The 18,312-nt window shown below is 44.6% G+C and overlaps 1 protein-coding gene across 1 annotated transcript in view; it reads right to left on the minus strand.

Annotated features, from left to right (window-relative positions):
- DNAH1 (dynein axonemal heavy chain 1) overlaps positions 1 to 18,312 on the minus strand; it is a 55,271-nt gene that overhangs the window by 20,305 nt on the left and 16,654 nt on the right. Inside the window, 18 exon segments of the mRNA XM_034066544.1 lie at positions 263 to 412; positions 734 to 847; positions 1,880 to 1,950; positions 1,953 to 1,984; positions 3,022 to 3,210; positions 3,787 to 3,900; positions 4,911 to 5,074; positions 5,723 to 5,760; positions 5,763 to 5,857; positions 6,662 to 6,842; positions 7,785 to 7,885; positions 9,370 to 9,491; positions 10,193 to 10,357; positions 11,895 to 12,107; positions 12,951 to 13,204; positions 14,980 to 15,178; positions 16,181 to 16,336; positions 17,449 to 17,590. Coding sequence (XP_033922435.1) covers positions 263 to 412; positions 734 to 847; positions 1,880 to 1,950; positions 1,953 to 1,984; positions 3,022 to 3,210; positions 3,787 to 3,900; positions 4,911 to 5,074; positions 5,723 to 5,760; positions 5,763 to 5,857; positions 6,662 to 6,842; positions 7,785 to 7,885; positions 9,370 to 9,491; positions 10,193 to 10,357; positions 11,895 to 12,107; positions 12,951 to 13,204; positions 14,980 to 15,178; positions 16,181 to 16,336; positions 17,449 to 17,590 — 2,500 coding nt within the window.

An 18,312-nucleotide genomic window follows, 5' to 3' on the forward strand; every position in this document is an offset into this window, starting at 1 on the left:
GTCCTAGATGGAAAGAGAAGTAGGCAGGGCTGCTTAGCTCAACTGTCCTGCCATTGTAATTCTAACTAGCACTGAAGACGAATGCAAGTCCAGTCACAGGAGGAAAAATGAGAATCAGAAAGGAGGGGGGTAGATGAAGAATGGGTACTGTGACCTTTTTGTAATATGAGGTCACATGGCACTGGGAGAACCACCCAGGTACTTTGTGTCTAGGCTGAAAATCTCACATATAAAAGACATTCATGTACATTAAGGCACCTACTTGGGAGCTGAGCTGCTCTGACAATAGTTTGAATGTTGTGGTGATCTTCTTTGCAAGGATTTTGACTTCATCAGACCCAAAGGAATAGATTGAGATCTCAGCAGTCATGGAGTAATCTGGGACCATCACAGCCACAGGACGAAAGAGAGCCTGAAACATATAGTTCCAACACAAGATTAACACACTTGCTTCCTGCTTTTCCCAGCAAACTGAGAAGGCTGGGTATCTATTCCAGGCTGTTTAGAGGACACAGCCCAAGTGTGCCTGACACCTGTCAGGATTGCATCCCTTCAGACTATTTGAGGAGCATCATTTGCTTACAGATGTGATTCAAATCTCAAAATGATCCTAGAAACTTTCCAAAAGCATCACTTCCTAATCCTTGTCATGGACACACCAGTGGTCTCGGTAGCATCCAGCACCTGTACTGCCCCCTCTTCTTTTCTTTCTGTCTATGCAGTCTGTCCTTACCTTCAGGTTATCCGGCACTTCAGTATGCCCAGCATACCCTGGGTTCATTGTGATGAAGACTGCACAGGATGGGACCAGTGGGATCTCTGTGCCTTCAAACATGAAGCAACCCACCTAGAATATTAAAGATATCATCCTTCTTGAAGAACAGAGCCTGACCTGGAAATCAAGTAATACAGCAGAGTCTTCCAAGAGGAAAACAATGGCTTTCCATAGTTAAATTAGGAAGCACGGACACACAGAGGTGCCCACAACCGTAGTGACTCAATGTGGTCCCACTGCAGGAATCTAGTATTACCAGCAATATATTTTCCTGTTTAAGAAACTGGGCTCATGGAAGATTTATTGATAGGATTTTTTTTTCTCTTGAACAGACTTTTATCCCTCCAGCTGTAAACAAACATCTTTTCATTTATTCTGCAGTAGAGCTTGGACCTGAATTAATTTGTGGCAGAGAGGGCAAATAGAAACCTAAATCCTTTTTAAAGCTGTGTAGGTAGTAATTTCAGATGGGGGATAAGGTAATGCAGAAGAATTTGTGGAGAGCAAGTTTCTAATTCCAAGCCAAAGTAAAGGAGATTCAGGTCTTAACCCTTCTGAGCCCCCAGACAACAAAGCAGGGGCTGGCTGTTAGACTGGCTGACAGCCGAGTCTCCATGTCCAGCCAAGAATTCACTTTACATTGCAATGCTGGGTATGCACAAGTATGCATTTTCCTGAACACATTGGGTATTGAGAATCCACTAAGGCTTTCATAAGACATTTAGACAAATGTGGTGCTGAGCAATTCATGGCAGAACACCGACTGTCTTTATCTCAGCTCCAATTTGTATCAGTGGATCTGTATTGGAGGGTCTCCCACACCAAAGTCTGCTGGCACTGCAGCTCAAGCTGAGATGTACTTGAGCATGTGCAAGCATGGGCAACTACAGTAGCACAGACTAGGGTGAAGTTACGAAATCCACGCAAGCTGCTATCTGTGTAACGGCCTGATATGATGCTCCCAGCTAGGGCATTGCTCATGTGTCTCCAAGCGTGTTTGAGTTGCCCCTAAGAAGTGAAGCTAGTCTGAAGACAAGAACTTGCCTAGACCAGCTCAAGGGGAGATTTTTTGTCTGCCCTTGCATCCATCAGTTCATTACATACCCTCTGCTGCTGTGCTTTCTGAATGGCTGTGATCTGCTGTGCCACCACAGACAGCACCTCGATACCAATGCGTTGAATTCATCAAAACAAGCCCATATGTCAGAGCTAGGCAAGGAAGGAAAACTGAGGGGAGTCAGGAACATCTTACAGAAGTGGACTTGCTAGATGTAGAAGCTGTAAATTCACATACTGGGGAGGCAGCACAGATACAAGAAATGAACCTAAAAGGCCCCTAATGCCCCACAGTTACAGCACACTGGTACAGTGGAAGGGCCTTTAGCCCTCACCCCAGCTATGCATCCCAGGCCATGCGTGACTGAGAAGGCACGTGGTCCCCGCAAGACCATGGCAATGACTGCTCCTACAGCTTAGGACAAATCCTGCATGTTAGAGATCTGGGCTTGAAAGAGGTGTCATGTTGAATTCCTGTTTTATACCTGAGCTGTAAGTGTAGCAGACAATTTAGACATCTCCTAAGTCCATTTTTCAGGGCTTGGATCATGAGGTATAAAGCTGGAAGCATGTATATGAGGAAGATGATGCTTCCACAAGGCACAGTTTGAGAAAGGAGTTAAATTACTGACAAAGAGAACATCTGAGAAGAGTATCAGCTTCTGTTGGAATAACATTCAGATTCACCAGTGTGCAACAGACTAATTGGCCCAGCTCTGTTTGAAAGGTAGAGAAGAGAGAAACTTCTCTGAGAGGATCCCTCAGGGCTTAGAGCAGTCTTTCTTGGCTGCTCAATTTTGGATACACTCAGCAGATTCTCTCTTTCTTAAGATTAAGCAGCTTGCAGGCTGAATCTCAGTCCAACATGTATGATATTAAAACAAAGGCCAGAGCTGCAAACACTTGCACAGGTGGATTAGCGCATAGTGGATTGGTGCAAAGCATTTTAATTTTGCCTTAAATAAACAGGATCTCTTTTTATCCCCCTTAACCCCCCCTTTTTTCTTAATTGGCTCAGCTGTCACACAATTCCTGCCAGAAGGAACTTTGCTCATTCTGGACCACAGTAACACCCTTACTGCAGCTTTGCTTATTCTGGGCTGTTGTGAAAAATATCCACCACTTCCCAGTGGCTGACACCCCTGCACCTGACCCACTCCTCAATAATGACACACAGCACTTCATTGTACCTGGCTAGTCCCTTGAAAACCTTTCCCATTGCCATGAAGTCAGGCTGGTCAGAGCAGTTGAACACTACAGTCTGGATTGCTAGTGCTTTGCCCAGGTCTTTTGTTGTTTCCGTTTTGCCTGTTCCTGCTGGTCCTGCAGGTGCTCCTCCAAATTTCAGGCGCAGAGCTCCTGTAAGTGTTAGGTAATGCCTATGATAAAGAAGAGACCAGATGATGAAAAGCATTTCTACTACTGGCTTCAGTAAGCGAGACATATGATCCATGCAGCTGGAGACAAGCAAGGATCCATACTTTATTATTGGAACTGCTTAGACACACAGCATTCTGCAAAGGAGTTAGGTATGTAGCCTTGATTAGTATTCATCTGGGTCTGAAGGGATAAATACTTCTGCCACCAGCTACAAATTCACTCTCCAGAAAAAAGACAGTTACAAACAGGTAAAACTATTACTGCTGCTGCATATTCTAGGGTATTAATGTCCATATCTATTGGTTTGTAGAAGAGCTCCTTGGCTATCAGGAAGACATTTTATGAGAGTCAGAGCACTACAATTAGAATGAGAGGAATGAAAGTAATCAATCTGAGCACTGGTCATGAGGAATAGAGTAGAACCAATGCCAGGATGTTCCTGTGCCCTAATCTCAGTTAGTCCTTTACTGTACAAATTGTTTCTATTTACACGCATTAAGCATGGTCAGATTCCCAGTGAGGCTTGTTCATCCAGGAAAAAGATATACTTATTACATAGAAAATAGTCTCCTTACCTGTCAGTGAGGGGTGTAATAACCAGACGACCAGTGTTCCCCAGGTACTCATAGCCATAGAGAAATTCAGCATTGTCTGCTCTCATGTACAGGTCCCCCTTTGTCCAGTAGTATCTAATGATGAGTGAACATGACATCAGAAAGATAAAACACTGGCTGGCAGACAGTACAGCAGCTCTCAACCCTACAGCCTGCAGGTTTAGAGACCTGCATATCAAGGGATTTTCTTCTTGAGAGAAGAAAGGATAAGGTAACACAGCAATAGCAGTCATTTTCCTTCTTCTTAGTAGCTGGTGCAGAGCTGTGTTTTTGACTTTCAGCCTGAGAACAGCGCTGATAACACTGATGTTTTTAGTTGCTGCTCAGTAATGTTTACTCTGACCAAGGACTTTCTGAGTCTCATGCTCTGCCAGGGAGGAGGGGAAGCTGGGAGGAAGCAGAGACAGGACACCTGACCCAAACCAGCCAAAGAGGTATTCCATAGCACAGCACATCATGCCCAGGATGTAAACTGGGGGCAGTTACCTGGAAGGGCTAGATCACTGCTCAGTTGGGCTGGGTATCGGTTGGCAGGTGGTGAGCGGTTGTATTTTTCTTCCCTTGTATTTCCCTTATCATTATTATTATTGGTGGTAGCAGCAGTGGTTTGTGTTATACCTTAGTTACTGGACTGCTCTTATCTCAACCCGTGGGAGTTACACTCTTTCAATTCTCCTGCCATCCCTCTGGGAGCAGAGGGGAGGAAGAGTGGGAAGTGAGCGAGCAGCTGCGTGGCTGAGTTGCTGACTGGGCTTAAACCACGATGGTATTCTATCAAGCAGCGCACTCCTTGGGCAAGAGCATGCCCTTTCACAGTGAGGCTGTGAAACACCATGGTACGGATTAATCTATATTGCCAAAGTGGGTGCCATCAAAACTAGGTCTGTCTCAGATGTCCTAGAACTGGCATCCTTAGCAGACCTGAATCCCACTCCTCACAGAGTTAGATGTTAGAGGCAACTCAAGAACACTTCTTACAGACCACACAAACTCTTGTTTGCATTTGTCACGGACATGGCTGATGGATAAGGAGAATGAAGACTGGTCAGGCAGGCCAGGTAAGGTTTAATAGCTATGCTCTCTACCTGAGTTGAGAGATCCACTAAAAATCATTCATGCTTGTCACATTTTCCTCAACCAGCTTTCCTGCAATATCCTTGGTGTGGACCTCAATCACAGTAAGAGCTGACAACACCACTTGCTGCATCTTGCATAGTTTTCCACTGACCAGGGCAACCAAATTGCCCAGCTGGGTAAGGAAAAGAAAGTACTCTGAAGCAATCCATGTCCCAAAGACCCAAGCTGTAAAAACACAATGCAAACAAACTTGTGGCATGCCAAGTTCAGATCATAGGCTGTGTCCAGGCAACTTCTGCCTCTTCTCTTGTCAGAGGCACAAATGACTGCTCAGAAAGCAAATACTGCTCAGGGCTGGCTCAAAGCTGACTTTTGCCTACACAACTACCATATTCAGGTATAAGAAAAGAGGTAGAACACCATGAGGCCCAGAACTAAGTATCTCCCAGGTACTAGATGTGATTAGATGCAAGGAACAGTTAGGAAGGATGCAGTTTCACTCTGATTTCTACTGTCCATTGTTTCAGTTCTCCTCCACCTTTGATTTCATGGGTGAACCTGGAAAAGTTTTCTTTGACCTTGTTTCTGTCTTCAGGTAATGACAGTAACTGTCAGTCCTATACATTATTTGAGGTTTATGATGACAATCATCTTAATGATTAAGACAGTAAGAACCTGGGGTTTTTTTACCTGTTTCTGAGCAGGTACTGTGTCTGTTTCTCCTATGGTATTGCCCTGGTTGTACTTATAAGTTATCTAAGGTTTAATGACTGAAAAAACTCCATCTGCCAAAATCTCACCCTTACATTCATTTTCATACCTGAGTACTCAGCTGTGGGAAAAGCCTGCTGGCCAAACTTCCAGAGCTTCAGACACCTCCTTTGTCCAGAAAATCTGAGGGCCAGCAATGACCACTTGGCCAGGCCATTGCAAGACCCATGTAGTATGTGGAGTCATAGAAAGCAAGCAAGCAAGCAAGGAAATAAAACAAAAAAGGAGGTCACACAGTAAGAACGGAGTTCTTGTTTAAGAGGCTTTCCTTTTTCTTTTGTTCCTCTAGTTGCTATGAAGCAATCTTCAGGCACGGGCTCTCCAGCACTGGCTACTGCAGGTCCCTTCTCTCTGCTATGCCACCTGCAGGTTACTAACAAGTGGCCAACAGCAGGTTAAGAAAAGGAATCTGAGACCCAAGAGAGTATTTCCCTTCCTCTCACCTGTTCCAACTTTTCAAGTTTTAGATTTTCAGAGGAGAAAACAGTAACGGGAATATCTGAGGCCTTTTCATTCTTCAGCCTTTCTCCTTCTATAGACCCAAACGAATGAAAATTTAGATTTTCTGCAAGTACACCTTTTACACAGAAATCAGTGAAAAGATGCATCCCCTATGCATTGCCTGAATAGTTTGTGTGCCTTGGTTTCTTTTACCAGTCCCCAGCATGCTGTGTAAGACATGAGAGCTACAGGAGGAGACCCTTATTAAGAGGAAGCTGCCTGGAGAGAAGAATAGATACAGGATGTACACAGGGCTGTTCTGTGGTACTGGGAAGTGTTCTGTGGCTGTTGAGTGTGCATTCTTTTGGGCCATGACCTACTTGCTCAGCTTCACATTCTGCGCTTAACTCACACACAACTGGATTAAAGGTTCTATTTTAAAACTAATAGTATATCACAAATTCATCAGCCCCATCACTGGTGGCCTCTATGGCAAGTCTGGAACCAAAACATCAGAGACTTACCAGTTCATGATAAAACCCTCACCTCTGGATAAACACCAATTGATCTTTCTATGTTGTCCCATACATTGGCCTTCATGGTTTTCTCCATTTCCAGCAGGGAGTCCTCTACATTTTCAGTGGGATAGATGGTACCAAACAGCTTCACCTCTTCTCCTTCAGCAGAGTACATGTGTGCAATCTGAAGGTCCTCCTGGAACAGTAGTTAATAGAAGAAGTGCAACAGGAGGTGTGAATGGAGGATTTCCTTTTTATCCCTGCCTTCCTGCCACTGGGGGAGAGCCAGGCTGCAGCAGTGTATGCTCACTGTAAATGTGGTGCCAAACCTGGTTGTCAGTAGTGATAAGAAAGTGTGTGACAGATGTGCAAAATGACCTCTCCAAAAAATGAAGGATGTTTGTATGAAAACCAGAGATTTATGTCACTGGTTTTAACTTGAGTGAAGCAAATAAAATTATAGGTAGGATAAACATTTCTCACTGCCTGTCTAGGACTCAAACCCTTGATTTCTGTTCATTCCTATAGATTCAAACAATTTCAATGAGGTCACAAGGGAGGTGACCTCAAGGGAAATTTAAGAGTAAAATTTCAACAGTTTCTCCAGTGCCCCAGCACATCACTGACAGTCCATGTATTCATTCCAGTGGTTTGCACCAGGTTTTCAGTTCAATTTCCTTTCTGTTTTTCCAAGCTAATGACTAGGAGATTGGTTTTAGTGTCTGAGGATTGTGGTGGTGCGAGCTGTGCCTATCCATCGTGTCTGAGGTCTATTAGGGGGAAAAAACCAGACTCAGCACCAGCTCCTAAGTAGGGGTGAAGGCAGAAACTTAATTCAGTCCAGGCTTGTTCACTCCTTGTCCCTCTTGAGGCTGTCAGCACAAGTAGAATTCTGTCCTAACCAGATATCTGTGAGCAGACAGCAAAGTCTGAGCTATTTCCCCTGGCTTCCATGGCAGGGGGTTGGAACTGGATGGTCTTAAGGTCCTTTCCAACCCTAACTATTCTATGATTCTATGTCTCCAGAGGGAGTGTCACCTCCTCCTAAGATGGGCATCTAAGATAATGTCTCTAAGTCACCTTTTGCAGATGTCTGTTCTCTCCCCCTCCGCATTGTCTGAAGGGCAACTGGTGGCCTTGCTTTGCCTACCTGTGCAATGTTCTCAAGGCATTTGTGGAGATGATTTATACAGCAGTGGGTTCTTTTGTCTGAGACCATTTCCAGCAGCTCATCATCTGAAAGGAAAGAGAACCTAGAAACAGAGAGTGAGGCATGAGGGGAGGCTCTTTTTACCACAGAGTCAGGGCCTAAGTCCTGGCAAGATGAAGAACAAGCCTATTGCTAGAGACGCTGTTTCGGAGTGCTCACTGGTACCTTGGGTTTGTGTAGCAGAGCAGTGGCCACCGTGCAGCCACCTGCCTTTCTGCAGACAGACTTCTCATCTGCACTCACTGTTCACATGCAAAGTGGGATCACTGAGGTGAGCGGCTGGAGGACACCTTCATCACCGCAGTGGGGGCAGCTCAAGCGCCAGCAGACTCACCTCAGAGCAGTGAGAGCCACCGAGGGAGGAGTGCAAGGGACTGTGTGGTTCTGTTTATCCGCTGGAGGGAAGCAATGCCATCCAGAGGGACCTTGACACACTTGTGAGGTGGGCTGATGCCAACCTTACAAAGTTTAACCATGACAAGTGCAAGGTCCTACACCCGGGTCGGAGAAATCCCAGGCACAGCTACAGGTTGGGCAGAGAAGAGATTCAGAGCAGCCCTGGGGAGAAGGACTTGGGGGTGTTGGTCGATGAGAAAATGAACATGAGCCAGCTTCAGTGTGCACTTGCAGCCCAGAAAGCAACCGTATCCTGGGCTGCATCAAAAGGAGCGTGACCAGCAGGTCAAAGGAGGTGATCCTGCCCCTCTACTCTGCTCTCGTGAGACCTCACTTGGAGTATTGTGTGCAGTTCTGGTGTCCTCAACATAAAAAGGACATGGAACAGTTGGAACAAGTCCAGAGGAGGCCACGAGGATGATCAGGGACTGGAGCACCTCCTGTATGAAGACAGGCTGAGAAAGTTGGGGCTGTTCAGCCTGGAGAAGAGAAGGCTGCGTGGAGACCCCATAGCAGCCTTCCAGTATCTGAAGGGGGCCTACAGGGATGCTGGGGAGAGACTATTCATTAGGGACTGTAGTGATAGGACAAGGGGTAACGGGTTGAAACTTAAACAGGGGAAGTTTAGATTGGATATAAGGAGGAAGTTCTTTACTGTAAGAGTGGTGAAGCACTGGAATGGGCTGCCCAGAGAAGCTGTAAATGCTTCATCCTTGGTGGTGTTCAAGGCCAGGTTGGACAGAGCGGTGACATGGTTTAGTGTGAGGTGTCCCTGCCCATGGCAGATCCTAAGGTCCTTTTCAGCCCTAACTATTCTAATGACAGATTCTATGATTCTAAAGCGGGTTTAAATGCATATCAAAGAATAGTATTCCTTCATTTCACCCCATCCTTTCTAGACAAATCATGAGGCACAGATATGCAATGAAGAAATGCCAACATTTGTGTCTGTTTTATTCCCATCAGATGGCAGCATTGAAAGGCGCAGCCTTGCTTATGTTTACAGTCTTATTACAATATCCTAAGCTTAGATTGTTTTGCTCTTTCTTTGCAGAGAGAACTGGAGTGAGTTCTCCTTTCACATTTCCTGAACCACGGAGTGGGATCCAATCCACTGACATTTCAGGTTACTTAGGAAAAACAAATCCCTTCGTCTCCAGATATTCACTCAGCCCTTGCTGCACCTCTTCCAGTAGCTGGTTACAATTTTGGAGCTTCTGTAGTAGCACAGGATCAGGGCACAAAGAAATCACCTACAGACAGAATGGAGAACAGAGGAAGCATCAGTATTCTGAACAAGTGGGAGATAAGGCAATGGAGATAATTGGGTTGCCCAGTGATGTTACTGGTAGGATTTAAATGACTCATTCACAGGAGTACTTTCACAGGGATCTGGAGAGGTGTGAGCTTGGTGGGCAAGGAGGGGAAACAGCACTTATGGATGTGACAAACACATTTCTGGGTTCCCCTAAATACCAACATTTGTAATATGGAATACAAGTGGTGGTGGAGTCCTGAGAAGTGAAGACTGGAGAGCAGGAGAGTGCAGAGCACTGCTACCAGGACACAGATATGGGTGAAAACAATGGCTCTAAATTTATAGGATTGAGCTTGAGAAGGAATCGAACAAGACATAACTTACAGGTTATGATTATAGCAGATCTGGTTACAAGAGTTATAGGAGGTAGGGAGTATATGCTAAGGAGAAGATAACTGATGTGGTGGACAGTTTGATGCAAGGCATCACAGGGAATAACTCTGTTTGGACACCAGAAATAAAGGCCAAGTCCCAGGAGGAGAAACCTAGCACACTGCCCTGGACAAGGCCTCATGGTTTAAACAGTGCTGTTCAAGCCCACATCATTACTAAAACAACAATTCAAAGACAGCCCTTGTATGAACACAGCTCCAAGGAGTTTGTGATACCTGCACTGGCTTTCATCAAGGTACACACCTCAAGGTTTTCATTAGCACTCTTCATGATGTCCCTCCAGTCCTTATCCACTTCCTTGTAGAGCTGGCTTTCCAATGGGAACCGTCTTTTCATGTTCTCTGAACTAAAGACTGGCTCCAAGTAGAGCCAAGATTGCTGGCACTTCAGCCATTCCTTTAGGACAGCCTAGTGGGAAGCAAGAAGAGAGGCATATCAGAACACCATGCTAGGAACCTGTTGACAAAACCATGCAAACTGCACACCAGAATGGGTTTGAAAAAACCACAATACCCACTGCTTTAATGGGGGTAGCTGGGACATGTGTAAGCCAGTACAAACACTCAAAGGGACTTTTCAGTTCTAGACCAAAATTCTGTGGCTAGTGTTTCTGTATTTTATAGAAAATAGCACAATGTAACTGTACAGTAAGATGGGGATTTTATTTTGTGAGAAGAGCTTTTTGGGGAAGAAGAATGACACTAAATTATGACAGAATCGCAGATGCAGAATCCTCTCTCCTGCCTGATGTACCTCAGCCCCAGCCTTGTCTACAGAATAAACCATGAAAAGTTCTCTAAACAACACTCCAAATGAGTGAGAGAATGAACAAAAAGCTGAACATTCAAGCTAGACATCAGGCAGGAAACCCTGTTTGTTAGCCAAGGAGCAAGAGAACTGGGTTGAAAAAAACATCTTCCTCCATTTTAATGTATAGGAGACTGGAAGGCATGGGGAACCTGCCCAACACTGCAAAGCAGCCCAAGTGTTTGCCTCCCTTTCAGACTTCCTTAGTCACAGGCTGCTACCTCCCATCCCCTCAGCAAGGCAAGCCACCTGACATAGCAAGAGGTGGGGTTCTCCAGTAATACAGGCAATGATGTTTACTGTACTCCATCAGCTAACGCTGGTAAGCCACTTCCCAGAAGCAGATTCATGGGCCTTTAGTGACAGGAATGAATGCAATCAAAAGAAGGGGTAGCAAAAGCGGGATGTAAACATGGACAACATCACAGCCAAAACCACACAGTAACTAATTGAATTTTCCCACATCTCCTACTGCCTTAGGTCTTAAAATAGCATTTCTGTATTTTCATGAGACAAAGCAGCCCATGGCCCAAGCACACCCAGATGGTAAGCAACAATAAACAAAATAAGGTAGTTATGAGTAACAGATAACAATGCTGCGATGCACCAAAGACCAGCATTTACACAGAGTTCTTCAGACAGACTTGTATTGGCATTTTTCTCCTGCAGCAAGATGCTATTTTGCTAACTGAGTCCTGCTGGGTGCTGAGCATTCAGGTTCTGGTTTGATGGAGAAATGCTGGCATGGTGTGACAGATCCTGCTCTAAGCAGCAGTCTTCCTTGTGATTTCCTACACTGAGATGCGAATGCTTAGCATGGATCTCACAGGGCCTACAAGAATTTGTAAGGTCCGCTTAGAATAAAATGTCTAGAGATGCCAATAAGACTATTTGCAGCAATGGGACAGTCCTGAGCCCACCCAAAAGTGTTACAATAGGCAGAAAAAAAAGCTGGAATTTCATCAGTGCAGTTGATGGGTTTATCCCCTCTGTTACTAGAGTCCTCCCTTAAGACTGATTTCCTCCTGATAGTCTTCCTCCCAGTTCCCTAGTAGCAACTGCATTGCACATGTTTAAGCATGGCAGCACAGCCCAGCTGCCTGCCTCTCCCAAATGTGTGCAGGTGAGAAAGCAACACCTGTGTCATCTTCAGCTTATTTTCCCATGCGTTCATCCTTTCCTCAAAAGGTTTCTTGAATGGTGAGAAGGACATGCTCTGAACCAAGACAATGTGATCATGTAGGAGCTGAGAAGCTTCATCGGTGTTCTTCAGAATAAAGGTTCCTGTGTCTTTGTAAGGGTCCACAGCAAAAAATATGGAGTTCCATTCACTCTCCATCTTGTTGAGCGCCTGAAACAGAGGGACATACAACTGAATTTTCAGATACAATGTGCAGTGGTTATCCCAGCTTCTGGAACTCCCTTAATGCCCCTCTCTAGCAAGTGAGAGATTTCTGCTCTTGGATTCCACTGGAAACTGCAGCTGTGTATTTAATGCATAACATACTCAGCAACAACACATTTCATCTGCATTGCCCATGGACTCAATGCTTCAGTGCTGTCCCAAAAGAAATACCTTGAGGGGAAAAAGGTGCAACTTCATCTCCAGGCCCATTTATGCTACTAGATGCCAGCAAAGTGCCTATTAATGATTATGGTTAATGATAGATTTGTGAAAGAAGTAGCTATTCATTGGGAACTTGCCTGAGATTTCAGAGAACAAAAGCTGCCAGAAAGTAATGACTTTCAATCAAGACCTTAGGTCACATCAGAACTGGTGAACTGAAAGACTAACCTATGAATCTCTAGAGCCAGTAAGCTTTCCCTGAACATTTACTGTGTTAAAGGATTTGCCACCTCCATTTCCAGCCACAACTAATCTCCCTGATGTAATGTTTGAGTGGCAGAATGCATTCAGTTTATTTTAACTTGAACAGTCACTAATCCCATAGTGAGATGTCAGACCCAACCAGTAGATCATCAGGCGGCACTGTTATGCTACAACCGAAACTCTGAGCAAGGTGAACTCAACTGTGTGACCATTGCTCCCCTCTTGAAGCACAGCAGTCTTTTCCTTTTGCTGCAGAATGTGTCTCTCTGGGACAACGAGAATATCACCCAAGACAATGACTACTTGCTCAACAGAAACATATTTGAGAAGCAACCAAAGGCTCAGCAGCCCGTCTCTCCTCACATTCTCAATGGCGTATTCCTTGCCAGCTGCCTCAGCTACTTCGCTGATGCTCTTGATATGGTCCAGCAGGTTCATTTCCAAGCAGCGAGAAACTGTCAGACTGGGATCTATCTTGATATCCATCTTAATAGATTCCGACAGCATATCCCAGTGCCGCTCTCTCATACCAGGATTGCACAGCCCTTGAATTAAGGGGACGTATAGCTTGAATTTGTCAATCTTGTCTTGAAACTCCATTGCCACACCCTGGGAGGCTTTCAGGGAGAAAAACAGAACATCATCAGCAACAACAGTGTGTGAGGAAGTTGCCTTAAGGAAGTTCCTAGAAGTTGTCTAAAGCCTGATGTGCTCGTAGATACATGGTAGGTAAGCAGCACGGGAGAGCACTGAAAAAGGATTCAAGCCTACTCCCAGAAGCAGACCTGCTTATTAGCCAGAAGTCTGTTATAGACAAGTTCATGCTAAGCAGAACTGTTCCTTAGCCTAGAGCTCACCAGAAGATGAGAAGCAAACAAATTTAGTTCCTTAATACGGACCCCAAGCATGACAAAGTCCCCTCTGACAACTCATATTTTAGAAGCTCTGGTCATCATTCCAAAATCTTAACTCTCAACCCAAACTTGTTAATAAACTGATTGCACACCCCCCTAAATAGAAGATGGCCACTATATCTTAGAGATAGAACTAAACTAGGATCAGAGCCAGCTATGGACATGGAAAGCAGGCAGGAGAGGCTCTGCTACCCTATGGCCACGTTAAAGCCAATTCTGTCTCACAGAAAGAACACAGTCAAGGAAAAGGATGGGAGCATTCTGGAAGCCCACGTCTCTACACTGTTCACATCCTGCCCTTTTGGAGCTTGTGCTATTGTGAATAAAGCAACAGACAGGCAAAGAGCATGGGACTTGATTCCTTTCCAAAAGCTGGCTACAGTATGTGCCTCCTTTTATTGCACCCTGTGTGGTCACACCACACAAGCACAGCAAGGATTTGACCACCTCACACTCCCTGCTGGGTGGTATGCAAAGGAAAGGCAGCCTCAGGGATGAAGCTCATATTTAACCAGGTGCCAGGGAATATTGAAATGAATATGAGCAGGTATTCTTAGTATTTCTGTTTACCATAATGATTCATAGTTACTCATGCATCCACTCATCACCTCCTCCATTGGGGCTGATTCATGGCATTGTTTAAGAGCAAGTTCAAGTTAAAAAGGATGAATCAAAACTCTCCCACTGCAAAATATATTTCAATCTAAGCCATCTGGCAGGAGATTTTAGAATTAGCTCTAGAGAATGACCAGCACATCTCAGAATCGTGGAATGGGAAGTTAAGCTACAACTGAAGTTCCCATTCCAGCTTTACTACGAGGCACGATTAAAAACCCTTCACATGAATAGCAAGGGCTGGATGTCATCATCTAAACTTCATACACATCCAGGCAGGCAGAAAAACAGTTATTACATTCCAAAGATCATTTCCAGACTTTGCAGTCTCATTTTATTCATAATGAAATCAAGAGCTCCTCTGGCTTTCCATTAAATTCATTGGCCAATAGAGAAAATAAGATTGGCCGAGAAAATGGCACCCAGAAGACCCAGATTCAAGTTCCTTTGCTGCCTGACTTGCATAAGGGTTTAAATCCACATGTCTAGCCAGTGGGCTACATAGTAATTCTCTATGACCAATCTGGATTCTTTTACTTTATATAAATAAGTAAATATTAACTGCAAAATAAGAGGGTGGCTTTTATTTCAGTACTATCTTAGGAACTGGGTATAAAAGGGATTTGCAGCCTGATTGTTTCCATGTCAAACTGGTGTTTCAAGCAGCAAACTAACATCTAGATGTGAATCACCACAGCTCCAGAAAAAAGTGGAAAATGACCACTAGCATTTTCTCAACTGGCTCTAATACACACAACACATCTATGTGACATCCTGACAATCCCTGCTCAGAACACTCTGTGACATGCCCCACAGAAAATGCTGATCTGCCCCAAGTTCCTTTCTCCAGACCATGTATCTACCTGGTGAATCCTTGAACTGCCTCACGCATCTCTCCATTGTCTTAAAAGAGTCATTGACGATCTCTTCTATCTGCTCAGAATCAATTTCCATGAGAGGATCATTCATCCATTTCTCATGATAATGCATCCAGTCTGACACTGTTTTCCAGAGGTCATGGTATGCCTGGAATTCCTTAACCATGCTGGATAGCACATCGTACTTTGGAAAGAGAGAAAAAGCAAGCATAAGCAACAAGTGTATTCTGCTCAGGATGACAGCTTGTATGTCAAAAGGCAAAAAAAGGCACAATTCTTTTTGGATCTCAAGCAAACAATGAGAAAATGTGTATACTACAAGAGGTTGAACCATACTACGTTTTCCTGGGACCACAATGTAGATTCCAAGGGAGAGCAACTAGCAGAGCTGGGCTTCACAGAGTCAGGCCAGAATGTATCTGATGGAACTGTGCCTGCACCATTTGTTGGGCATGCAAAGCACTCTCTCCACTTGCCTCTACATGTTCTCTGCTGTCGAATGAGATATTGATGTGCAGTTCACACACAATCAGTGAAAGCACACACGCTTTCACTGCGCATCATATAGAAACCATATAGAAACTTGGCTCCTTACAGTGAAGGAGAAGGAACCACAGACTGAGGGGTAAAGGATCATTTGAACAGTACCTCTACTCTGCAGCCAAGCCGGACTGAAGGTAGATAATAATGATTCATTGGCAGCTGAACAGCTACTGGCAAAACGAGTGTTTGCAACTATGTGAACTGTTGCCTTAGGAGAACATGCTACACTGGGAGCCCCAACAGCTGCCTGCACAGCACTGTGCAACCCCTCTCATTCACGTCTATGTAACAGCAGTAATAGCCTTACAGAAATGGATGCTTCTCAACTGCTGTTTCAAGACACACCCCCCCGTGCAATTTCTCCTCATTAACATCACTCAGATCTAAGCAGGGCCACACAAAGTCTCTCATGTTGGCAGTATCAGGCATGGCAGCTTTCCACATTTGTCTGGCATCAGCTCTTCTGTGGCACAGGGGGGCAATGGAGCAATGTGGCCACCCTACACTCAACAGAGCACCTAATCAGATAAATCAGAAAAGCATGAAGGATTCCTTCCTGAGGAACTGTGCCTCATTATTTGCTCTACCACCTATAAAGCCCAACAAAGATTAGAGTCCTGGAGGTACAGGACCTGACACTTACATTAGTAACTTTGATCCCAAAGATTCTTTCCCTGTTGTTGTAGACGGCTGCCAAATCCTGAAGCTCCTGCAGCTGTTTCCTGACCTCACTTGCTTTGTTAGCCAATATATCAGCTTGGCTAGCATCCGCCTGGATGGAAAATTCACTTACAGTCAGCTGGAAGGGAAAAGGCAGGCATGAGATGTGGTTCTGAAGCTGAGTACTGCCTCTGGAGATCTCAGCTTCCTGGTGTGCTTCATAGAATCATAGATGCTCTTTGTTACATTCAAAAGCAAGATTTTTATGCTCAGAATTTCACCTCCCCCAGCCCAATTCCAATTCTGTTTAGACCACAGTGTAAGCAGTGAGGAGAAGCTATACCCACTGCTCAGGTGGTTGGAAGTGCAGATGTGATGACCAGATGCTTTTGTCTTTGTGACAATAGTTAATCCCTGAGGAATAGGAGCAATAAGTCTGTGCCCAAATTTCTTGCCACAGCATTTATACTGTCATTAGTTATAGAATCAGTGAAGTGAAAGTGGTAGCTCCACTAGGTCACTGGGGTTGCTTCCAACAATTGTTTAACAACACATACTCAGAGCTTCTCTAATAACTTTGCTGTTTTGTTTTGGTGGTTTGGTTTTGTTTGTTTGTTTGGGGAATTTTGTTGTTGGGGTTTTGTTTATGTCTTTTTCTAAGCCAGTGTTGTGGTATTATCATACTGGGAGGCTATTTCTGAGAGAATCCACCTCACTGACTAAAGCCTTTCCAAGACAACATTTGTTCTCTGGATTTAAGAATTTCTGGTGAAAAAAAAACCCAAAACTCAAACTGTTTCAGCAGAAACCAGCTCAAAACTCTGCCTCTGTTTCAGGATCTTTCACATGAGTTCCCTGACTAAATGCTGTATTCTCCCCCTTGATGGCAGCACATCATGGGAGATGCTCTGCAGGGAGCAGATTACACTGGTGAGGAAAAGGAGGCGCATGTGTTGCCCAAGCACCGGGAATTGGAATATTGTATCTTCATGAACACTTTCCCAGAGAAAATTCAGCATTTCTGCAAATAGTGTTGCTTTTTACACAAAAATGAAACTCTTCATCAGAAGATCAACTTCCAATAAATTACAATGTGTGTGTGTGTGTGTGTGTGTAATAACTTTTGGTCCAACAGTATATTGACCTAAAACCTAATCTGACTTAAATATCATCTGAAAGTTTCCCACCTGGCTGACCACAAGAGCTTCAAGGTGCCTTTCTCTGGACAGTTTATTGTCAGGGCTTATTTACCTTCATGTCCTCCAGTTTGTATTGAAACCTCTTCTGATCCACGACATGGTTTTTACGAAATCTGTCTTTCTCCTCCTGGTGCTGCTGCTGAAGTGACTCAGCTTGCCTACTTATTTTCAATGGCCAGTAACATGCAGTCCACCTGCATTCACATGGTGCAACAGAACAAACAGCAAAACCAGCAAGAGAGAGAAGCTTTTAGAACATATGTTTGAAATGCCAAAAATAACAGAATGAGAAAGCCAAATCCCACCAAACAAGGCAGCTTTACAACAACAGCAACACATGTGGTTCAACAAAACATTTTCTCCAGCTTGTCTTGTTGATATGCAGTCCTTGTGACTAGGCTATTCAACTGGAGAGGGCTGGGGAGAAGTGGAGGGCCTTTCTAAAATGAACAAATCCACTATGTTGCTGAAAAGCTAGGAGACTGCAGAATAACAGTTGGCATCCAGAGGGAATGTCTGGTTTTGAATGTATTCACAAGGAACTGAAAAAAATGAGGTCACACTCTTGGCTTATGGCTTTTCAGGGCTACTGAAAAAGCCAGTCTCCTGTTGAGCAGGGCAGCGAGAGGCCAGGGTAACCCAGATACAGCAAAGTCCTGGCTAACCAGGCTCCTGCAGAGTGCCCTGGGGAGTGCTGTACAGATACAGGAAAGGCTGCACACAGTGGCTGCTCATACCAAGCCATAGCTCAAGCTATTACTTGGGGGCTATATGTCTATCAAGGGCTCTGCATTGCCATTTGGACTTGTTAGCTTGTGTGCAATGGCCAGATGCAAGCTTTACAGCATTACACTCGAGCTCACATCCCTTGCAGTGCCTGGGAATGCAGCAGTCTTATACTAATTCTACACGTGCC

This window comes from Melopsittacus undulatus, chromosome 9 (genome assembly GCF_012275295.1).
Source record: "Melopsittacus undulatus isolate bMelUnd1 chromosome 9, bMelUnd1.mat.Z, whole genome shotgun sequence".
In the NCBI taxonomy this organism is placed as follows: domain Eukaryota; kingdom Metazoa; phylum Chordata; class Aves; order Psittaciformes; family Psittaculidae; genus Melopsittacus; species Melopsittacus undulatus.